At 40.5% G+C, this 18,191-nt stretch overlaps 1 protein-coding gene and 4 non-coding genes across 5 annotated transcripts; 3 read left to right on the top strand and 2 right to left on the bottom strand.

Moving 5' to 3' along the window:
* The first annotated feature begins 1,205 nt into the window (after positions 1-1,205).
* On the top strand, positions 1,206-17,481 carry LOC119727691 (glutamate receptor 4-like). The gene is made up of 18 exons (XM_038199703.1): positions 1,206-1,607; positions 4,663-4,809; positions 9,713-9,976; positions 10,287-10,465; positions 11,066-11,119; positions 11,382-11,546; positions 12,042-12,212; positions 12,460-12,564; positions 12,871-12,987; positions 13,121-13,321; positions 13,741-13,933; positions 14,420-14,618; positions 15,062-15,260; positions 15,804-16,054; positions 16,523-16,628; positions 16,716-16,853; positions 17,155-17,274; positions 17,422-17,481. Exons 1-18 carry the CDS (start codon positions 1,481-1,483, stop codon positions 17,479-17,481), a joined length of 2,796 nt encoding a protein of 931 aa, XP_038055631.1. The 5' UTR covers positions 1,206-1,480.
* On the bottom strand, positions 6,178-6,251 carry Trnag-ucc. Its single transcript has one exon. It is a non-coding gene; the product is annotated as a tRNA-Gly (tRNA).
* Positions 6,457-6,528, bottom strand: Trnag-ucc. Its single transcript has one exon. It is a non-coding gene; the product is annotated as a tRNA-Gly (tRNA).
* On the top strand, positions 9,469-9,540 carry Trnag-ucc. The gene has a single exon. It is a non-coding gene; the product is annotated as a tRNA-Gly (tRNA).
* Positions 17,482-18,040: 559 nt separating the features above from the next.
* Trnag-ucc lies at positions 18,041-18,112 on the top strand. Its single transcript has one exon. It is a non-coding gene; the product is annotated as a tRNA-Gly (tRNA).
* Positions 18,113-18,191: the final 79 nt, after the last annotated feature.

Here is an 18,191-nt window from a genome sequence, read left to right as displayed (position 1 = left end):
TGAGAGCAACTATCGTGTTAAAGTTCTATTATATCTCTGTGGTCACTGTTTGGTTGACCACGTAGTGCCACCCACCGTTGTTTTCGGTAGTTACAATAAATAGTTCGTGGGCACAATCACGTTATATTTTATAATAAGTTAGTAACTCATTTTTTCGGTTTAAATTAGCAATTAAAATTTCAATTTGTCATCTGTTCAAATTGTTCATGATTTCTTTTAGAGCACACTGTATAGCACACTGTATAGAAACATACTGTATAGAAACAGATAACGGGTCGTACATTGTTTTGTTTGGTTCCAGAGAAATAACCTAAAACGTTTTTGCATGATATTGTTGTAACAAGTGGATATTCCACAAAGCTTGCACAGCTACATCCTTTTTCTCCGGGGAAAACAGTTTCATGAAATTTGTTCCTTATCCTTTCAAGGAAAAACCTAGATCGATCAAGATCTTGCTAACAGCGAATGCATCACCTAGTAGCCGGGGGCGATCAAGCCGAACGGCCGGTCGCTCCCCGCTCCCGCCACGGTGCGAGGAGCGGGAAAGACCACGGAGAAAAAAAATAGACGAAGAGAGAAAAGTTTGCATGATTTCACCATGGCGTTGCGCCATCACAGGTGTGAGACATACGAGTCCTTCAGGTGGAAACGAGTGCTGGGTGGTAGTGTGTGAACTCACTTTATCAATGACAGCTAGCTAATCGATTATTTTTTTAAAATCGAAAACGCCTCGAAATCGACATATTATTTAATCGATTTTACTAGTACAAGTTCAAGGTGTTTTTGTAGTTAAGGATGGCAAAGTGTGTTTCAAATAAAGGATTTATGTAACCTTTAGCAATGCCTACTTCAAGCAAAACATCAAAATCAATGAATAGAGCGATTTTTAATACATTTCTTGCAATTTTAGGTAAAAAGTAGTATTTTGAATAATTGTTTTGCACATTAAAGTAAAGAGTTATGTTATTATATTTTGGAAAAGCAATTAAAGTCAATGCAGACATTTTGTTCCATCTTGACAATTGTTAAACTTTAGTTTTGAAGTTATTAGTTTTCTCGACAAACACGGGTATCGATTTTTTTTTTTGATACTGGCATCGACTCTCACCAGCTTCTTTTCCTCGACCAACTTGGCGAGCTTCTTGACGGAGTTATAACACCAAGTCTCGGGGGACGCTGCCGGATAATAACGAATCGGGCTGGCGGACCGTGAGCTCTCTTATCAGCGCGCCGAGCGTTCTCTGGCGTCTCCACGGCCATCTTTCTTGCGCCTTATTTTGCAATTCACGGGGCGAGTCTAAAACGAGCGCGATGTGAACGGAATACGGACGGGAGAAGCTCGGGGCCAGTTCAGCGCGAGGCACACAGTGGTCTTAAAAACCCGTGACTTTTAACGAAAAGATCAGGGGTTGTAAGCCCCTAGTCTCAAATTGAAAGCCTTTTTGCCGCTTGTGGAAACAGGACAGTTTTAGTGACTGGGATGGGGCCGAGTGGCGGTCTTGGCGCGGGACGACTGTCTTCATTCGTCGGTGTGGTTTGTCTGTTCGGATACTGGCAGGCGATTTGTTTGTTCACGTGCTGCGATGCTGTGCCACAAATCCCAATAGGTAACGTATCATCTTTACTCTTCAATTGTGACTATTTCTGACTTTCGACTTTTGTTTTAACAGTAACTGACATTGAACAAGTCACTGCTGTTAATACGTCGATGTCTCTATGATTAATACACTTCTGGTCTTATCGTTGCCATTTTTGGGGGTATTTTATTGGAAAAAAAATATGTAAATAAATGAATTTTCGTCTTGTTTTGCTGTATTGAATTTTTGACGCAATGATGGAAACCTTATGCATCATCTGCCAACTTCCATACAAAAGTGTGTATAATTATAAATGCACAACTTACACGTTACATTATAATGGTGCGTAATGTGTTGCAAGCATCGAGGCAACCATAAAAGAAACATTTAGATTCCTATGCATTTACTCTCATCCTCTGTGAATCTTTGTCTAACCCTGGTTTTTTTTTTTTATATATATATATAATACAGGGAAGAGGGCCACATAGTAAATTCTGTTTTATATTATTCATACTGAAGTCATTACATGACCAATTTAGTTCACATTTAGTATGTAAACTTGCTGAGTTCGTCGCTCAAAAAGATTCACGGATTCCTTTTTTTCATTTTTTTGAATTGTACGGCTTCCCCACCTGAGCAAGGACCCCCGTCCTTGGTTTAACATGTTCTTATTTTCAAGTGGACAATTAATGAATGTCTCGGTTAAGTCAAGGTCATTTTAATGAGATAAATATAAAGGCAATACGAAACACGGGACCTATCTAGTCCAGGGAATCATATGTGATATACATGTTGTAAGACGCGCTTACATTATAGTGGCGGTGTCACCGTGCAATATTTGTTGCATGTCGACTCTGCCTCAATCTCTAGCGACCAAGATACATTAATCAACATTGACCATGAGATTCGCTAAAATACACCGACACAATTTGCATATCTGCTGGATATTCAATGCCTAACATTTTAATGCAACCACAAATAGGTCAACATTCTGAATTGTGGGAGAAGCCGGAGCTGTGACATTTGAAATATGCAGTGTTTAAAACATAATACTGGCTACAACTCAGAACAGAAATTTCAGATAACATGAACAAAAAAAATGAAAACTAGGGTTGTTCGTGCGAGAGTGTCTACCCTTCATCAAGATTCTCAACATTAAGGATAATTTGCAAAAAGACACAATTCAAGCAGCGTTGAATATTATCCTTTGAACTTAAAAAAACTCGAAAATAATGCTTCAGGAAAAAATAGGAACAATGTGTTGGCTGGGAGTCGAATCTGGGTCAATTGCTTGGAAGGCAACCATTAAACGGCTGCACCGCCAACGCAATACGCAGTTTAAATACTCCCTTTGTCATAGACCAACTCTTCAGCAAATGCCTAATTAATTCAGGCTTAAAATGCCAACGACCGGGATAAGGGCGCTCAGTTCTGCCACGTTCGAGGAGTGTATGAAAGGTGTCGGACCAGCATATCCTTCAAGACTTGTCATTTCACGGACCCACTCATACCCTCCGGAAACCACCTCCAAGAGAGGAAATTGTGTAAGTTCACATCCATAAATCACAAGACAGTCCGCTTCAAAGCCGCCATCAATTTCGCATCTCACGTCACTGCCAATGAAAAATGAATGGCTGCCTTATTATTCTTTAATTGTTTCCATTAATTAGAAGCCATGCATAATTTAAGACGGCCTTATATGCCAATTCCTTCACTTCAGCGTGTTACACACGCGTGAATGCATGAAGGAGGAACTTTACTTCTCCAAACGTGAATGCGAATCCTTTATAAGGGCTAGAAGAGTGCCTATTATGTGTGTTATAGCTATGGTATCATGTGTTGATATTATGTTAGCGGAGTATTATCTGGAGGCCCGTATAGGTCTGAATCCGTGAGGAGAATGCGCTCTTCTTACACGGGGTAGGACCTCCATTAGGCTTCGTCTTAAATAATGGATGAGTGGAGGCGTCGATCCGGGGCGAAGAGCCACACAGTCGCATTGGCGGTGACTTCTCGCGTTCCTTAAAGGGACAGAGTTGATGCCTGACCTGTGATGTCATATGTAAAAAGGATTGATATAGAATCTTATTTTGATGAGCTGCTAAAAAAAAAACTGATCAATTTTGGTGTACATAAATCTGGTTTGTAAATGTTGGGATACAATTTTCGTATTTGTTGTCCAGTAAATTTTAACGATATCAAGCTTGTAATAAAAATACCAAGAGCAATCACAATCAATAGACCATCGTTTGCTCACAGTACAACTGGTATTTCTGAAATCTCAATATGGTGGATATTACACGATTAACTGTACACGATTAACTGTACATGTATAAACGAGTTTACCATATTTGTCGTGGGAATGTGGTTAATGACATCAAGATAAGTCAAAAACAAGAATGCAATTAAATTACATTGTGCACTGTAACATCTCCAGCGGCCCTTGCAAAATACCAAATCTGATATCATATTAAAAAAAAATTCGAGCAATTCCTCTTAAACAAATACGCATAAGTCTTGTTGGCTATTTATTTTGTTATACTTTAATTTATGAGCTCCAATAATTTTTTGCTTATTTCATGCTAATATAATTAACGACATGTACGTACTCCTCATTCACCTTATAATGTAATCAATTTTCTCTTGTTTAGTTCAACGTTGAGTCTTCGTCACTAGGTACTTTTAGCTACTGATCAGATGTGTTTTTCTTGACTTTGTTTTTGATTTTGTGTTGTCATCATTTTTACCTACATATTATTGAAATTTATTTTTTTGTTTGCCTTCCATGCCCATTGTTTTGTTACTTACATGTTGTTGTGTTTATAATCCAGTTGTTTGTGTTTATAATCATGTTAATCTCGGGGTCCATACCCACAAGCTTAGCTTTTTTATGGATTCCGCATCTCTATAAATTATATTATTATCTGCTCATTACCTTGTAATCATGTAAATTAAGAGATGAAATAAAGTCAAGTTCAACATGAGGAAATGAGAGAACAAATGGACCAAGAGCGTTTCTGAAGAGGAAAAAAAGTCTTTTGAAATTGGGATAAATTAAACTCTAAAATATCCTTCTCTTCTGCAGGCTCCATCTTTTCTGCGAACCCAAACGCCTCGGTCTTCGGTTTCAGGCGAGCCACCATCAACCAAAATGTACACAACAAATCCTTCCAGTTCATGGGCTTCGAGAAGTCCGTCAGCAGCGCCAATTGCTTTGAAATGGGCCAGAAAAGTGAGTTATATTGTTCCTTTTACTTGCCTGTATAAGAATCACTGCTTCAATAATGGAATGCTTAAGTATTATTACCATTTGATTTCAATACCAATGCAAGTTGCCACTCGTAATTGAATGTACCGGTACCTTGGTATGACACTTATTCCACTGCGTGCCAGTATGTCACCCACTGACTCACTGGCACGGCATTTTGCTGTGCAGGCTTTAAAATAGTGTTAATAATTGCGAATGAAGTAATCCGTTAACTTTCTTGGATGTTAGGATATTCCAAATGTGTATTGTACAGCGTGTGATAAGGGTGGCTTCTTTTGGTCGGGAAAAATAGGTAATATTTTTCTGAAAAAAAAGAATGGCTCGAAGTAGTTATTAAAATGTTAAAATCCGGGAGGGTATTAGTAGAGATTGTAATTTTGTGAGGTACCGGTCCTTCAAAAAACAAGTGGCAAAATGACGCCGGGAGGTAAGTTGCCCCCCCCCCCCCCCCCGCTTGATACGCCACTTTCTTTATTTTAGGAAAAGAAATAGTAAAACACCATGTAGTAGTTGGAGAGCCTCTCGACAAGCTTATTTTTTGCTTTTTAGGCAATCCCTCAGGCCTGCATATGGTTCAATTTAATGTCGAATGTGTTTTAATGTGTTCGTTTGATAGTTTCGTGTATAGTAACCTTTTGTAGTCATCCTTTTGATATTCGTTGTCGTGTCTAGCAATTTTTATGTAATTGAATTTTAAAATTGTCTTATATTTTTATATTTCAATTGTCTCGTGCCTGAGAAATTATTTAATAAATAATAAATAAATAAATAAATAAATGTACGTACGACATTATAATGAGCAGTATTTGAAGTTTCACTGTGCACCCTTTGCGTTCCTTTCGCTCCTTGTAATTCCAAAGTTCGTCTCATGCAAGGCCATTATTTACCCGATGTCCCCGTGGATTGTTCGCGAGGACCATCATCACTTTTTATCAACCCCCCAAGCTCCTATCAAATATTGATGGTCTAATTATTCCGCGACGAGTTTCTGCCGAGCCATGCAGGGCCTGCCTGGAAACCCCCAATGCACTGGGGCATTTGTAAGGGCTGAACATTCTTGATTGAACTCCTTCAAGACACTTCGTGCACTGCTAAAGACTATCTCCCTTAATTATCTCAGCTCGTATTTTGACTTAAGTCATTTTTAAGAAGGGGTGTTTAGCAAGGTGAGAAAACTCAATTACGCAAATCAATTAAGCGATTCCACTTGACGCGTCGTTGCAAATTTTTTTTTGAATTTTTTTTTGCTTTTATTATTGGATGATGAACGAAATAAAATCCCACATCTATTAAGATCAATGTCTTATTTCATTCGAGAAGATAAAAATGCAATGCGTTGGCCGGGAGTCGAACCCGGGTCAATTGCTTGGAAGGCAACTATTCTAACCACTATATACCACCAACGCTTGAAACTTCTTATGCCTATGTTTTTTACATTCATTTCCTATACGAATAAAAACAATTGCAAGAGATGGAGTTGATCACCCCTTCCCTAAAAGGTTGTTTAATCCTTTGGTTATTACAATTTGTGAAGTAGGTGCAATATTATTTTGTTGGAAGTAACTGTAAAAAGAAATTGAAAGTGGTATAAAAATATTCTTTTCGAAAAATTGCGTTGGCCGGGAGTCGAACCCGGGTCAATTGTTTGGAAGGCAACTATTCTAACCACTATACCACCAACGCTTTGCTATTAGATCAGCCTGAGTAAAACTCATACCTAAGCGCTACCTTGTAAAATAAATCTACGAACTTCAGTTGTATGACTATATAGCGTTCTTTAGTCTCGTACCAGTTGTTGTTCATTAAATAATTTTTTTATTAATTAATTGATTAATATTATGTATCCAGCAAGGCATCGTGAATTCAGTAGTAACAACAAGGCCAAAAGACATTCAAGGAAGAAAGTAAAGAAAAATCATTTAAAGGTGAAAGCAGGATTCTACAAAGGATCTTTTAAATCGAATTGCATTCTATTTCATGCGCATACGCAATATAATCCTGAATCGTCATGCATGACATTTCTATAGCTTGTATAAATCCTCTGGAATTATGTACGTTACTGAAACAAGTTATGATCTGTGTCTATACCTAAATTTCTCCATTCAACCCATGTGCACATTATGCTCTAGCGGTCATCAATAACTATGACAAAATATCCTGCCTGTGGACACAAGAAAGCGAATTGTGAACCTTTTTTTTTACGAAAGCTCACCAAGCTGGAGATTATCTTGCTTCCCTTTTATCTTAATCTTTCACAATTCAAACGAAATGTGAACAGAAATACCTTCTATAGTAGAAGTTACCGGTACTTCTTCCATTCTTTTCTATTTCGTCGAATTTGTAGCCCACACGTTTGAGTGACCTAGGCCTTGGGTCTGTGCGATGTCCATAAAATAAAGATTTGAAACAGGCTAAATGTATAAGCTACCAATGACAGATTCTGAATGGTTATTCCAAGTGGTAATAGGGGCTGTTTCGATGACCGTGTAGGGGTGAATTGCCACGGCTGTTAGGCGGCAGTGTTCCGACCAGCACGCGCCGAGGCATCCCACCTGCATCCTTGATCTGCGTGGCGATCAGGGAGTGCATGCTGTGGATGATGAGGTCCCTCGCTGTAACCCCCAAAGGGGGAGGCAGTGGGCGTTGATTTGGGGGCGTAGAGTGAAATGGAACCCAAGGAAAACAAAAGAAATGGACTGCGTCTTGCAGGTTTATGTTAAAGTATGATGGTTTGGTGGATTGGATACTTCAAATTATACATATTGAGGTCGACGTTGTTTTCAACTTTTCACGGATTAATTCGGATATATCTCAGTTATACAACGCAATTTCGAACAGGTAGTGTATTATATTACAAAATGTGTAAATTGAAGTGTGTATATATATAACTTGTATGCTCAACAAATTATTCTACTTTATAGGATGCTAAAAGGATAATTTGGCAAAATGTAATGTCGACAATAATTGCTCTGTTAATTGATAAGCTTGTGGTCAATGAAGTAAACATTTTTTCAAAGAGATAAGGTACGACACTGTGACTGCTCAAAGCCTTATTGTAATACATGTACACTGATCAGACTGTGTTATTTCGTTGTATCTCTAAAACTACTTTTATTTTTAGTGCACGAGTTAATGCCAAGAATCGAATATCCCATTCAAATTAGTCAGTGTGAATAAAGCGAAACAGATAATTTTCCTCGATATCCAAACGGGAAAGCATCACAGTATTTCGAAAATGAAAGCCAAAGGTCAAATATTTGTGGAGGCGTCTCCAGCCTGATTTGAATATTATACGGCAGCGGCAATGGCAATGAATACGGGCAGACTGCATGGTGAATGAGTCATGACGACGTGTTTGGAGACCATCAGTCTCATAGCCAACGAGCCGTTCGGGTGTCAAGCCTGCGCATCATCCCTCATCAACGCGCGTATAATGTGTCGACTTGATGCATTGTTATTAGTAATATCGTAGCCATCGGAGGTAATATCGGTTATTCGAGCACGACAAGGCGAGCTGGTAAAGCTGGTCCGATGTGCACATTACTCTATACGACTGTTTCACAAATGCTTTCCATGCATCTGGTTTGCACAGTAAGCCGGTGTCGTATGAAATTTGGACTCCAATGGAATCAGGTCCCTTTACCTTGTATGCATTCTAACCTCACATTTTAAATTGTCACTTGCCTAATTATCTTTACTTCAGGCATGCGCAATACAACCAAAGAGTCCAAATTTCACACTCCGCAAGCTTTAGCCCATTCATTGGCATTACGGGGTGATCCCCTACGATGAACGTTTTTTTTGTGATCCGTAACTTGAAAAGTACGTGAGTGATTTGAATAATTCTTGTACTAAAAAAAAGCTTATGAATTGGGCTTTCATGTCCCAGATTTTGAAATTGCTACATGCAGAACTTCACTAAAACAATGGTCCCGACATTTGGGTTTAGTTTTTTTTACTCACCCTGTATAGTGATTCAGAAGGGGTGTTGCCACGCCCACTACATTCATCCAAACGCTCTTAACATGAACGTGTATTAAAAAACTAGCGGTGAATAGTAACGTTACCTTGAACTGTGTGTAATGCTCGTTGCGCGGAATTACCAAAGGCATGAATAAACTGCAAGCTATTTCGGCTCAAGTTGTAGCAGTCTGCTCGAGTTGGGATACTCTCCAGCATGTAATATTTCTGTCAACACGTTTTTATCGCATGAGATATAGCATGCCTATCTGTATTCTATATCTGACATTTGCAAATGACAATTGCCCGACAATATGTCCATGAATATTCGTCATTTCGCATGTCATTTGTTATTATACATTGCGCCCATCGCTGAAGCGAATCTTGCAAGTGTGACAAATAAATATTCATTTGCCATATGCGGTATGTATGCGGTATGTATTTGCTGTGCTTAACTGTTCGTAGATGTTGTTTGAATATGAGCGAGTGCAGTGTCATAATTCTTATTTTACGTTACTAAAATATTCCAAAGACACAGTCAGATGAGAGATTGTGAAGCTAAATATGTATCAATTATTTATAATGTTATATGAACTGGAATTTGTTATTCTGGTTACTTTATTACAAGCCAAAAATGCATTTACACAGAAATTTTAAAACGAGGCGTTGGTGGTATAGTGGTTAGAATAGTTGCTTTCCAAGCAATTGACCCGGGTTCGACTCCCAGCCAACGCATTTGTTCTTTTGCATGCTCAAGAATTTTTTGTTTTTCCAAACAACTTCAATGTTTAATCTTGTTAGATTCCTTGCCTGTCGATGTTCCGTATCAAGGTCAGTATCTTTTATTGTTTGGACGACTACAAGTTCCAAAATTCCGGCTTTTTTTCCTTCTCTCACGCATGCGCAGTATGTGATCTGTTCACCAACGGCGTGCTTCTGATTGGTGCGGACGTGGAGCCGCCATTGATCACCACAACAGCGTCCTACAGCAGCACCTTCCACATGCCCATCATTATCCCGTCTCAATCCAAGCGGGACTTGGGGTTCAAGACCACCGATGCCAACACGAAGTACCTGGTATCCCTGATGCCATCGCTGGTACCCGTCCTATTCGATATCATACAGTTCCATCAGTGGAATCGATTTGCATTTATTTACGACACTGATAAAGGTAATTGCTTCTACAGCCCCACTTGAGGGCGCCTTTGACATCTAATTTCGTTGACCTCTCAATAGATATATTGTTACCAATCATACATGTTACCCAGGTCAATATTTCATGTGCGCACGGAATATACTTGTATTGGTCGTGACATTTTATTTATCAACGATGCTTCGCGAAATCTACGTCTCCATTAAAAAAAAATTGATGAAAGAGATTACCACGCCTAGTAAAGGGCATTGGGGACGAACAGAAGAAAACAACAGAATTACAACAAACTTTAATTATTCTTTTATTTTAATTTTCCACTTTTCGACAGGGCTACTTCGTCTCCATGCGCTAATGGAGATGTTGTCCTTCCGTAAATTTGACGTCGCTTTCCGTAAAGTTAACGGCAGTGAGTCCATGATTCAAAACCTCAGGGAGTTTAGAGACACGGACCGCCACCGAATCATTTGCGATACTAACGTGCAGAATACAAGGCTACTAATGGAGCAGGTGGGTTGCGTTAAATTGGGATTGATTGGGTTGAGGTGGGTTGGATTGGGCTGGGTTTGATTGGGTTGGTTGGGTTGGGTTGGGTTGGGTTGGGTTGGGTTGGGTTGAGTTGAGTTGAGTTGGGTGGGTTGGGTTGGGTTGGGTTTAGGTTGCTTGGGTTGGGATGGGTTAGGTTGGGTTGGGCTAGGTTAGGTTAGGCTAGGTAGGGATGGGTTGGGTTGGGTTATGTTATGTTATGTTGGATTGGGTTGGGTTGGGTTGGGTTATGTTGGGTTGGGTTTGATCGGGTTGGGTTGGCTTGGCTTGGGTCGGGTTAGGATGGGTTTGGTTTTAGTTGGGTTGGGATGGGTCGGGTCAAATTGAGTTGTGATGGTTGGGTTGGGATGAGTTAGTTTGGGTTGGATCAGGTTGGGTTGGTTTGGGTTGTGATGGGTTGGGTTGGGATGAGTTAGTTTGGGTTGAGTCAGGTTGGGTTTGTTTGGGTTGGGTCAGGTTGGGCTGGGTTGGGTTGGGTTGGGGTTCACTTGGGTTTCATTGGGCGTGTTTAATGTTTTGGTATTCACAAATAATTGTTTCTCATTCTTTCTTCTGTTTTTGCAGATACCACTTCTTGGCATGTTGACGTCATCATATCACTATATATTCCTTGATCTCGTAAGTAAAAGTGTCTGCATTTACATAGCCGTACTGCGTAGTTCTTGAAGAAAAAAGACCGAATTTTACTATGTGGTATCTCAATGTCTTTTTAACCGAAAAAAAAAACACTGTGTAGCTGCAGGCTGGATAAAACATATTCCCTGTTAAGTCTGTAGAAATGTAGGAAAGCAAGCCCTAGACTGAACCAACAAGAGTTAATTTGAGAGAGTGATTTAACTAAGTAGCCCCGCGAGGTTTTTTTTTCGTTTCCCTGTATCAGGACATTGATAAGGTCAATCTGGAGAAGTTTCAGCTTGGCGGCATGAACATCACTGGATTCAGCATCATCAACGAGACGTCTAGAAGATTCCAGCTGCTGAAGACGGGCCTCGAAATACTCCGAGAGCAGAATAGATCCGTGGTCAGCAAGATGGAGTTCGTCAGTGTGAGTATCGCTCGGTCCTTCCCCCTCCCCTATTATCTCCTTGTAAAGCAGAGACGGATCCAATTTCATGGTAGCTGAAAAATTGCTCAACAAATTCACATGCTCAGCATAAATAAGCTGCAAACCAGTGACAAACAATTAGACATCGCTAGAAAGTTTAGTTGGTGACTTGTGCTAAGCCAACATTACATAATTATTTTTTTAGCAAGTTCCGTGCTTGACAGCTCAGTGAAATTGCCCCCTAATATCTCAAGTATCTTGGATCGGTACTGTTCTCGTCTGCATCTAAATGCTATTGGCGCATTCGCCCTAGACTACGTTCATCACTCGCACAACATTCTTTTCTTTCTACTACACTCTTACGCCTTGGCATGAGAGATATTTAAAAGGCTCGAAGAGAAACTGGTTAACCATCAAGGTGACTTGTGTCATCACTTCAGAAACTCCTTAGCCGCCATCTTTGATGCCGATTACCCTACCAATCTTTTTTTACAGTACAGGTCAGCCTTGATGATGGACCTAGTTGACGTCATGGCCAGGACGGTGAAGATACTGATCAGGGAGAACAAACTGGTACAGTTTGAGAAACGAGGCCAGCGAAGCTGTGATGACGACCGCTTCAGACCCTGGGGCTTCGACAAGAATGTCCTGAAATTTCTCAAAACGGTATGAGAAGACGGAAGACGTTGATGGATTGATAAACAGTGAGGCCCAATCGAAACATTGATAAGAAGCGGTTAGAATTCGCAGAACTGATGCTTTTACCAGGAGCTACTAATAAAAAAACTTGGTATATTTATGTATACTTACAAAAAAAAACTAGCTGATCCAATTTTTATAGAAGATTTTATATCAAATATCTATGTGCTTTAAAGATTTGTGTGCTTATCAGCCCAATAAATTTGACTTTCAGGTGTCCTTCAATGGTGCCACAGGGCCTATATCCTTCGACAGTTTCGGTGAACGGTCCAACTACGTAGTGCGAATACTCAGTCTCTTCTCCGACGGAATGCGAGAGGTAACCGGAAAACTTTCGAAAATTTGACTATAAATTGTGATGGTCAAACTCGAATAAAGCTGTCAGCGTTTTGTCAACATGCTAAAAAGTCCATGTTGTTACTTTCTTATTCGTGATCGGGTCGATCACCATTCAATAGTAGGATATAACGCAACGTCACTTGACTTATAACTTGTGCATGACTGTCCCATGGTTTTTACGCAGTTCTTTTTTAGTGTAGCTAACCTCGAGACAATCTCACAAAAATCCAAATATCTTTTGATTTTTTTTCCAAGATAACACGGGTTTTTGCATCATTGTTGTCAGGTTGGCACTTGGCGCTCGGAGGCCAAGACTCGGCTGAAGTTCAACGCGGGCACCTTCGGCGATGGAACCGGCCGGGCAGACTTCAACAATAAAACCATCATTGTCACATCAATTCTCGTAAGTCAAAGAAAGTCAGACACCACATCTGTCTGACTTAGACGACAGTACAAAACAGTATTTTTGTTTTAATTTCAAATGTATTTGCTTTGTCTGCGGTGAGTCATCTTTCCTTCTGTCTTTGCTTCAACAGGAGCAGCCTTACCTAATGCGAAAGGAGCCCCGCCATCTCTACTCCGGTAACGATCGCTTCCAGGGCTACGCCATCGACCTCCTTGAGGAAATCGTCCAGAAGTTCCCCTTCAAGTACAAGATCCAGCTGGTCAGGGACAACACGTACGGCATCCCCGTCAACGGCACGTGGAACGGCATGGTGGGAGAGCTGGTCAGAGGAGTAAGTGAAGATCTCGGAGAAATCCAGGGGGAAATTGTGGATTGTATCGCTAGGTTGTGGTTTAACGTTTGTCCATTTGGCGCGTCATTCGTACAAAAAGTCGGGAATTATATACAAACTTGGTTTTTCAATTCGTTGTAAAATTGAATCAAGAAACATGATACCACTGTACTGGAGCAATAATGTTGTTGACATCAGCTCCATCCCTTTGGGTATTTATCCTCTAGTAATCCGATGTAGACCCAGTTTTGTCTTTTTGGAATCCCTAAAGCTTTCCACATTAATTTTTTGCCTACTTATTGCTACCTAAGAAACATGTTGATTGTAGTTTGACGACAAAGACAACTCCTTACGTTCACCTATTTTCTCTTGGCTTTTTCGATTCTACCGTACTTCCGTCTTCTTCATCCCCGCCAAAGGAGGCAGACATTGCCGTGGCACCCCTGACCATTATATCGGATCGGGAGAGAGTAATAGACTTCACCAAGCCCTTCATGAGCCTGGGTATCAGCATCATGATCAAGAAACCACAGACCACCAAGCCTGACGTCTTCTCCTTCATGCATCCCCTGTCCTATGAGATCTGGATGTGCATCGTGCTCGCCTACGCAGGTATCTTAACAAGCACTCATAATTTTAATGTAGGATTCAGAATGCAATATCTGGTACTTTTTGGAATTAAATTATCAGATTATGTTATTCTTCATTTGTGATATGGCAGTGAGACAGATTGTTCCTCAGAGAAACTCAATGCTTGAATTCACGTGTCGAAGAACAGAGACAAGCAATTTTAGGGTAATATTCATGTATATCCAAAGATGACTGAATCAGGTAGTCACTGCAGAAATAATAATAAAACCGCCTGTTTTTTAGTTCCCACTGGGCACAAATGGGGTGAAATGCAAAGAAAGTTACTCTACGTCACAACTATTGAAAAAAAAATGAACAAAAGAATTCATTGGAGCTGGGATGTGAACCTGTGACCTCCGTAGTGGGAGTCTAGCAACAAAGCTCTGGATAGCCTTAGATAGTTTCCTCAGGTATATTTGATGAAACCGAAAAAAACTCAAATGTATCTGCTGTGTTCATAATGTGTAGGCGTTAGCGTGGTACTGTTTCTGGTCAGTCGCTTCAGCCCCAAGGAGTGGTACCCAGTCGAGTATACCCGGGTACCCACAGACGAACCTAATGGCGCCATCCCGCCCAAGGAACAGACGACCAACGATTTCGGAATCACCAACAGCCTGTGGTTCTCCTTCGGCGCCCTGATGCAGCAAGGATGCGATATCTCACCCAGGTTTGGAGAATGTTTACATTTTTATTTATTCATTTTGGTAAAAAAACGGCAGTGAAGATTATGAATGATTTTCAATTTCAAAATGTGTATCCCTGCAACTTAGACGCAGCAAGCCACTTGGTAGATTGTGAAACTTAATACAGTGGCGCACCCGGGGGGGGGGGGCAGGGGGCTTGAGCCCCCCCAAGAGGTTGTCATTTTTTTTTGTCCCACGATTTTACCTTGATGATACGTATGTGGCCTATTTTCGAGTAGAATAATAGGGGTGTAAGTGGCGCCACCAACGTCAAAATAGTCCCCTCCCCCCCCCAAACCCCCCAAAATTTTGGGCAACATTTTTTGAGCACCCCCCCCCCCCCAACCAAATCCTGGGTGCGCCACTGACTTGCTATGTTTATAGACTATAACCTTTTAGGTCTTACCAAAAATTCCTAATCCTTCAGGTCCCTGTCTGGCCGGATCGTGGGCGGAGTATGGTGGTTCTTCACCCTGATCATCATCTCCTCCTACACGGCCAACCTGGCTGCCTTCTTGACGGTAGAGCGTATGGTGACCGACATCCAGTCCGCTGAAGACCTGGTGGCCAGTAAGGATGTATCGTACGGGATGGTGGCAGCTGGCTCTACAGAGGAGTTCTTTAGGGTGAGATGAATTCATGGTAACAACACTCAGTAAACAAAGACGAGATATCTAGGAGCACATCATAAAATTGGAATGGACAATGAATTAAAGATGCATGTAAAAGACGCTTGTAATACGGTTCTAGACGATTATGATATATTTCGTTTAAGAGGTAGGAGACAAGCTCAATCTTTAGAATGTTATAATAAAACTCGAAGATTCGAATATAAGTTAATTGAGACGAGAACATTACAACTGTCTAACATATAACTAAAATTGAAGCATAGCGGTTTTTTACACAAGGCATATCTGGGCTTTAACAGCAAGAAACATTATTGAATAATAAAGACTGCTGACGGATTGTCGCCCAATTAGCTTAGCGTAAATTAGTAGATAACAAGTAGTTACCTGGTAACATGCTTTTTATTATCAAAATATTCCTTGGGGTTAACAAAGTACTGTGATTATAAGCTTGATCACAAACTTGCTTCAGCTCCAAATACAGCAATCGTTATCCTCTTTATTATTGGAATCCATACTATCCTTCTTTCATTGTTCCCAAAGCAATCGAAAATCCCTCTGTACATGGACATGTGGAACTACATGAACAGCACCGAGCGGGCAGTGCTGATGACGACCAACGACCAAGGCCTGGAGAGACTGCGCCACATGAATGGCAAGTTTGCCTTCCTGATGGAGTCCACGATGAACGAGTACTTCAGCCAGCAGAAGCCGTGCGATACCTTGAAGGTGGGCCAGAACCTGGACTCCAAGAGCTACGGCATCGGTGTCTCGCGAAATCTCACGAGATTCAGGTAATCTAGTTTTTCCACTGCAAACGAATAACAATGTTGCATTCCATTTCTATGTCACTTTGAGGTAGTTTAGGCTCATCTTGGGTTTATAGTAAGTGGTTGGGATGTTGGTTTGAACTCCACTAGACGAAGCACGGGTATTTATGTCCTTGAGCTATAGACATATTGCTTCGATTGCTTAGACTTCCTTAGCAAATAAAACGATTGTTATTTGTATTTTGTAAATTTTAGATTCCCCAACGATTGCTGCAAATAAAACCCTAAAAGGCCACTCTCCAAACATCAATATGCCCAAACATTTAAAGTTAGAAGGAGTAACGTACGAAACACTTAACGAAATGCGTCATTTGCCTTACTATGACACCATGCGCCTAACTCTGCTAAGTTAAATATTACCAACATTATAAACCAACCCTCTTTTATCCCACGTTTTTAATCATCCTCCTTCTTTCCAATTGCCTGTTTCAGCGATGAGCTGACCCTCGCAATCCTGCAGCTAAGGGAGGAGGGGGTGCTAGACGCCCTCAAGAAACGATGGTGGTTCGACAAGGGCCAGTGCCACGAAGCTGACGCGGTATGTACTCCCCCATAAAAAATAGAGTTTGACTCCACCGAAGACTTTCTCAGAACTATTGAAATTTTCTGACCATTTTATTTTCAGGATTCTGGCTCTAATGCTCTGAGCCTGAGTAACGTGGCCGGCGTGTTCTACATCCTTGTCGGGGGTCTAGCCTTGGCCCTCATGTCGGCTATTATGGAGTTTTACTGGAAGTCGAGATCACAGTCCCGTAAACAAAAGGTACAGAAACTAAATTAACATGAAAAAGTAAATTTGATATCTTGATACTTATCTTTGTAAATATCAGACGTACTATTTGTCTATGGCGGATATGATTTGGTTTGTATTCTTTGGAATGGTCATTCTGAACTTTTGAGGTTTTTTTAGCTCCCTCTTCGAACAGCCATACTGTGTCTGGCTTTACAGTGAGCACTTTAATAGAACCAATGGTTCTACTTAACGTTTCAGTCATATTGTTCTGGTCGTCAACAATAGATACATTCTTACCATTATTTTGTCTCTTTCTTTATACTCCGCACAGACGAGCCTAGCTGCGGCGATGCGGGCCAAGGTACGCCTGTCTGTGACGGGCGAGAATGCCGACCTTGCTAGGCAGCTACACCCCAAGGCAAACGCATCCGTACCCAGCACTGACACAGAGGCAAGACAAATCGGCTCTCAATTTTCTTGAAGTGAAATCATTAACCAGTAAACATCACCTGAAAAAATTCACTCGTCCCTTTGTAAACTGTGTTAATTAAGGGAAATAGATACGAAATAATTTTGAATTTCATTCTGGTAATTTCAGACAACGCCAGTGGACAAGCCAAAAGTCGAACCAAAGGACGGTAGCCAGACGGAGGTGTAGAAGCCAAGATGGCAGCCCCCTGTTTCTCTGGGAGAATGTATATAGAGTCTCGCATTTCAATGTCTTTGTCAAACTCAACAAAAATCAAAACTGCACAAAGTGAAGCTGATTCTAAACAAGTGAAATAAATGCACGGTTCATTGTAACGACGAGATTCATTTAAATGCACATTTTTCTATTTTGTGAATACATTGTTAGAATAAATTGTAAATGCATGTATAATAAAGGTCATTGTCAGGAAGTCTGTCTTTATGCAATTAACTGTTCATGCAATATACATTAGTTACAACAGTTTATATGCAATACAATTGCCCGGAAATTGAATGCAGAGCGTACAAAAATTATAACGATTTATGTAAAAAATTTGAAGCACATTATGTTGTATGACTTTAAGTCTAACACGCTTACTTTAAGGTTCACCTATTTTAGTTATTTCTTGTTAGTTTATGATCCAAATAATTTAGCAAAATTTCTGGTTGAAAAAAAAAAATTCATCCAGTGAATGCAAGAAAACGGTATGAATTTCAGTTCATAAACACCATGCACCAGCGTCTATAGAGCGTTGGTGGTATAGGGGTTAGAATAGTTGCCTTCCAAGCAATTGACCCGGGTTCGACTCCCGGCCAACGCACAATGTTTTGTCATATTTGAGGACAATTTGTTACTTCTATGAATTCTCAAAAACAAAATAAATACTTGGGATATAAGCA

Source organism: Patiria miniata, unplaced genomic scaffold (assembly GCF_015706575.1).
Source record: "Patiria miniata isolate m_02_andy unplaced genomic scaffold, ASM1570657v1 HiC_scaffold_20, whole genome shotgun sequence".
Lineage (NCBI taxonomy): Eukaryota > Metazoa > Echinodermata > Asteroidea > Valvatida > Asterinidae > Patiria > Patiria miniata.
This window is presented reverse-complemented; position numbering and strand designations above follow the sequence as displayed.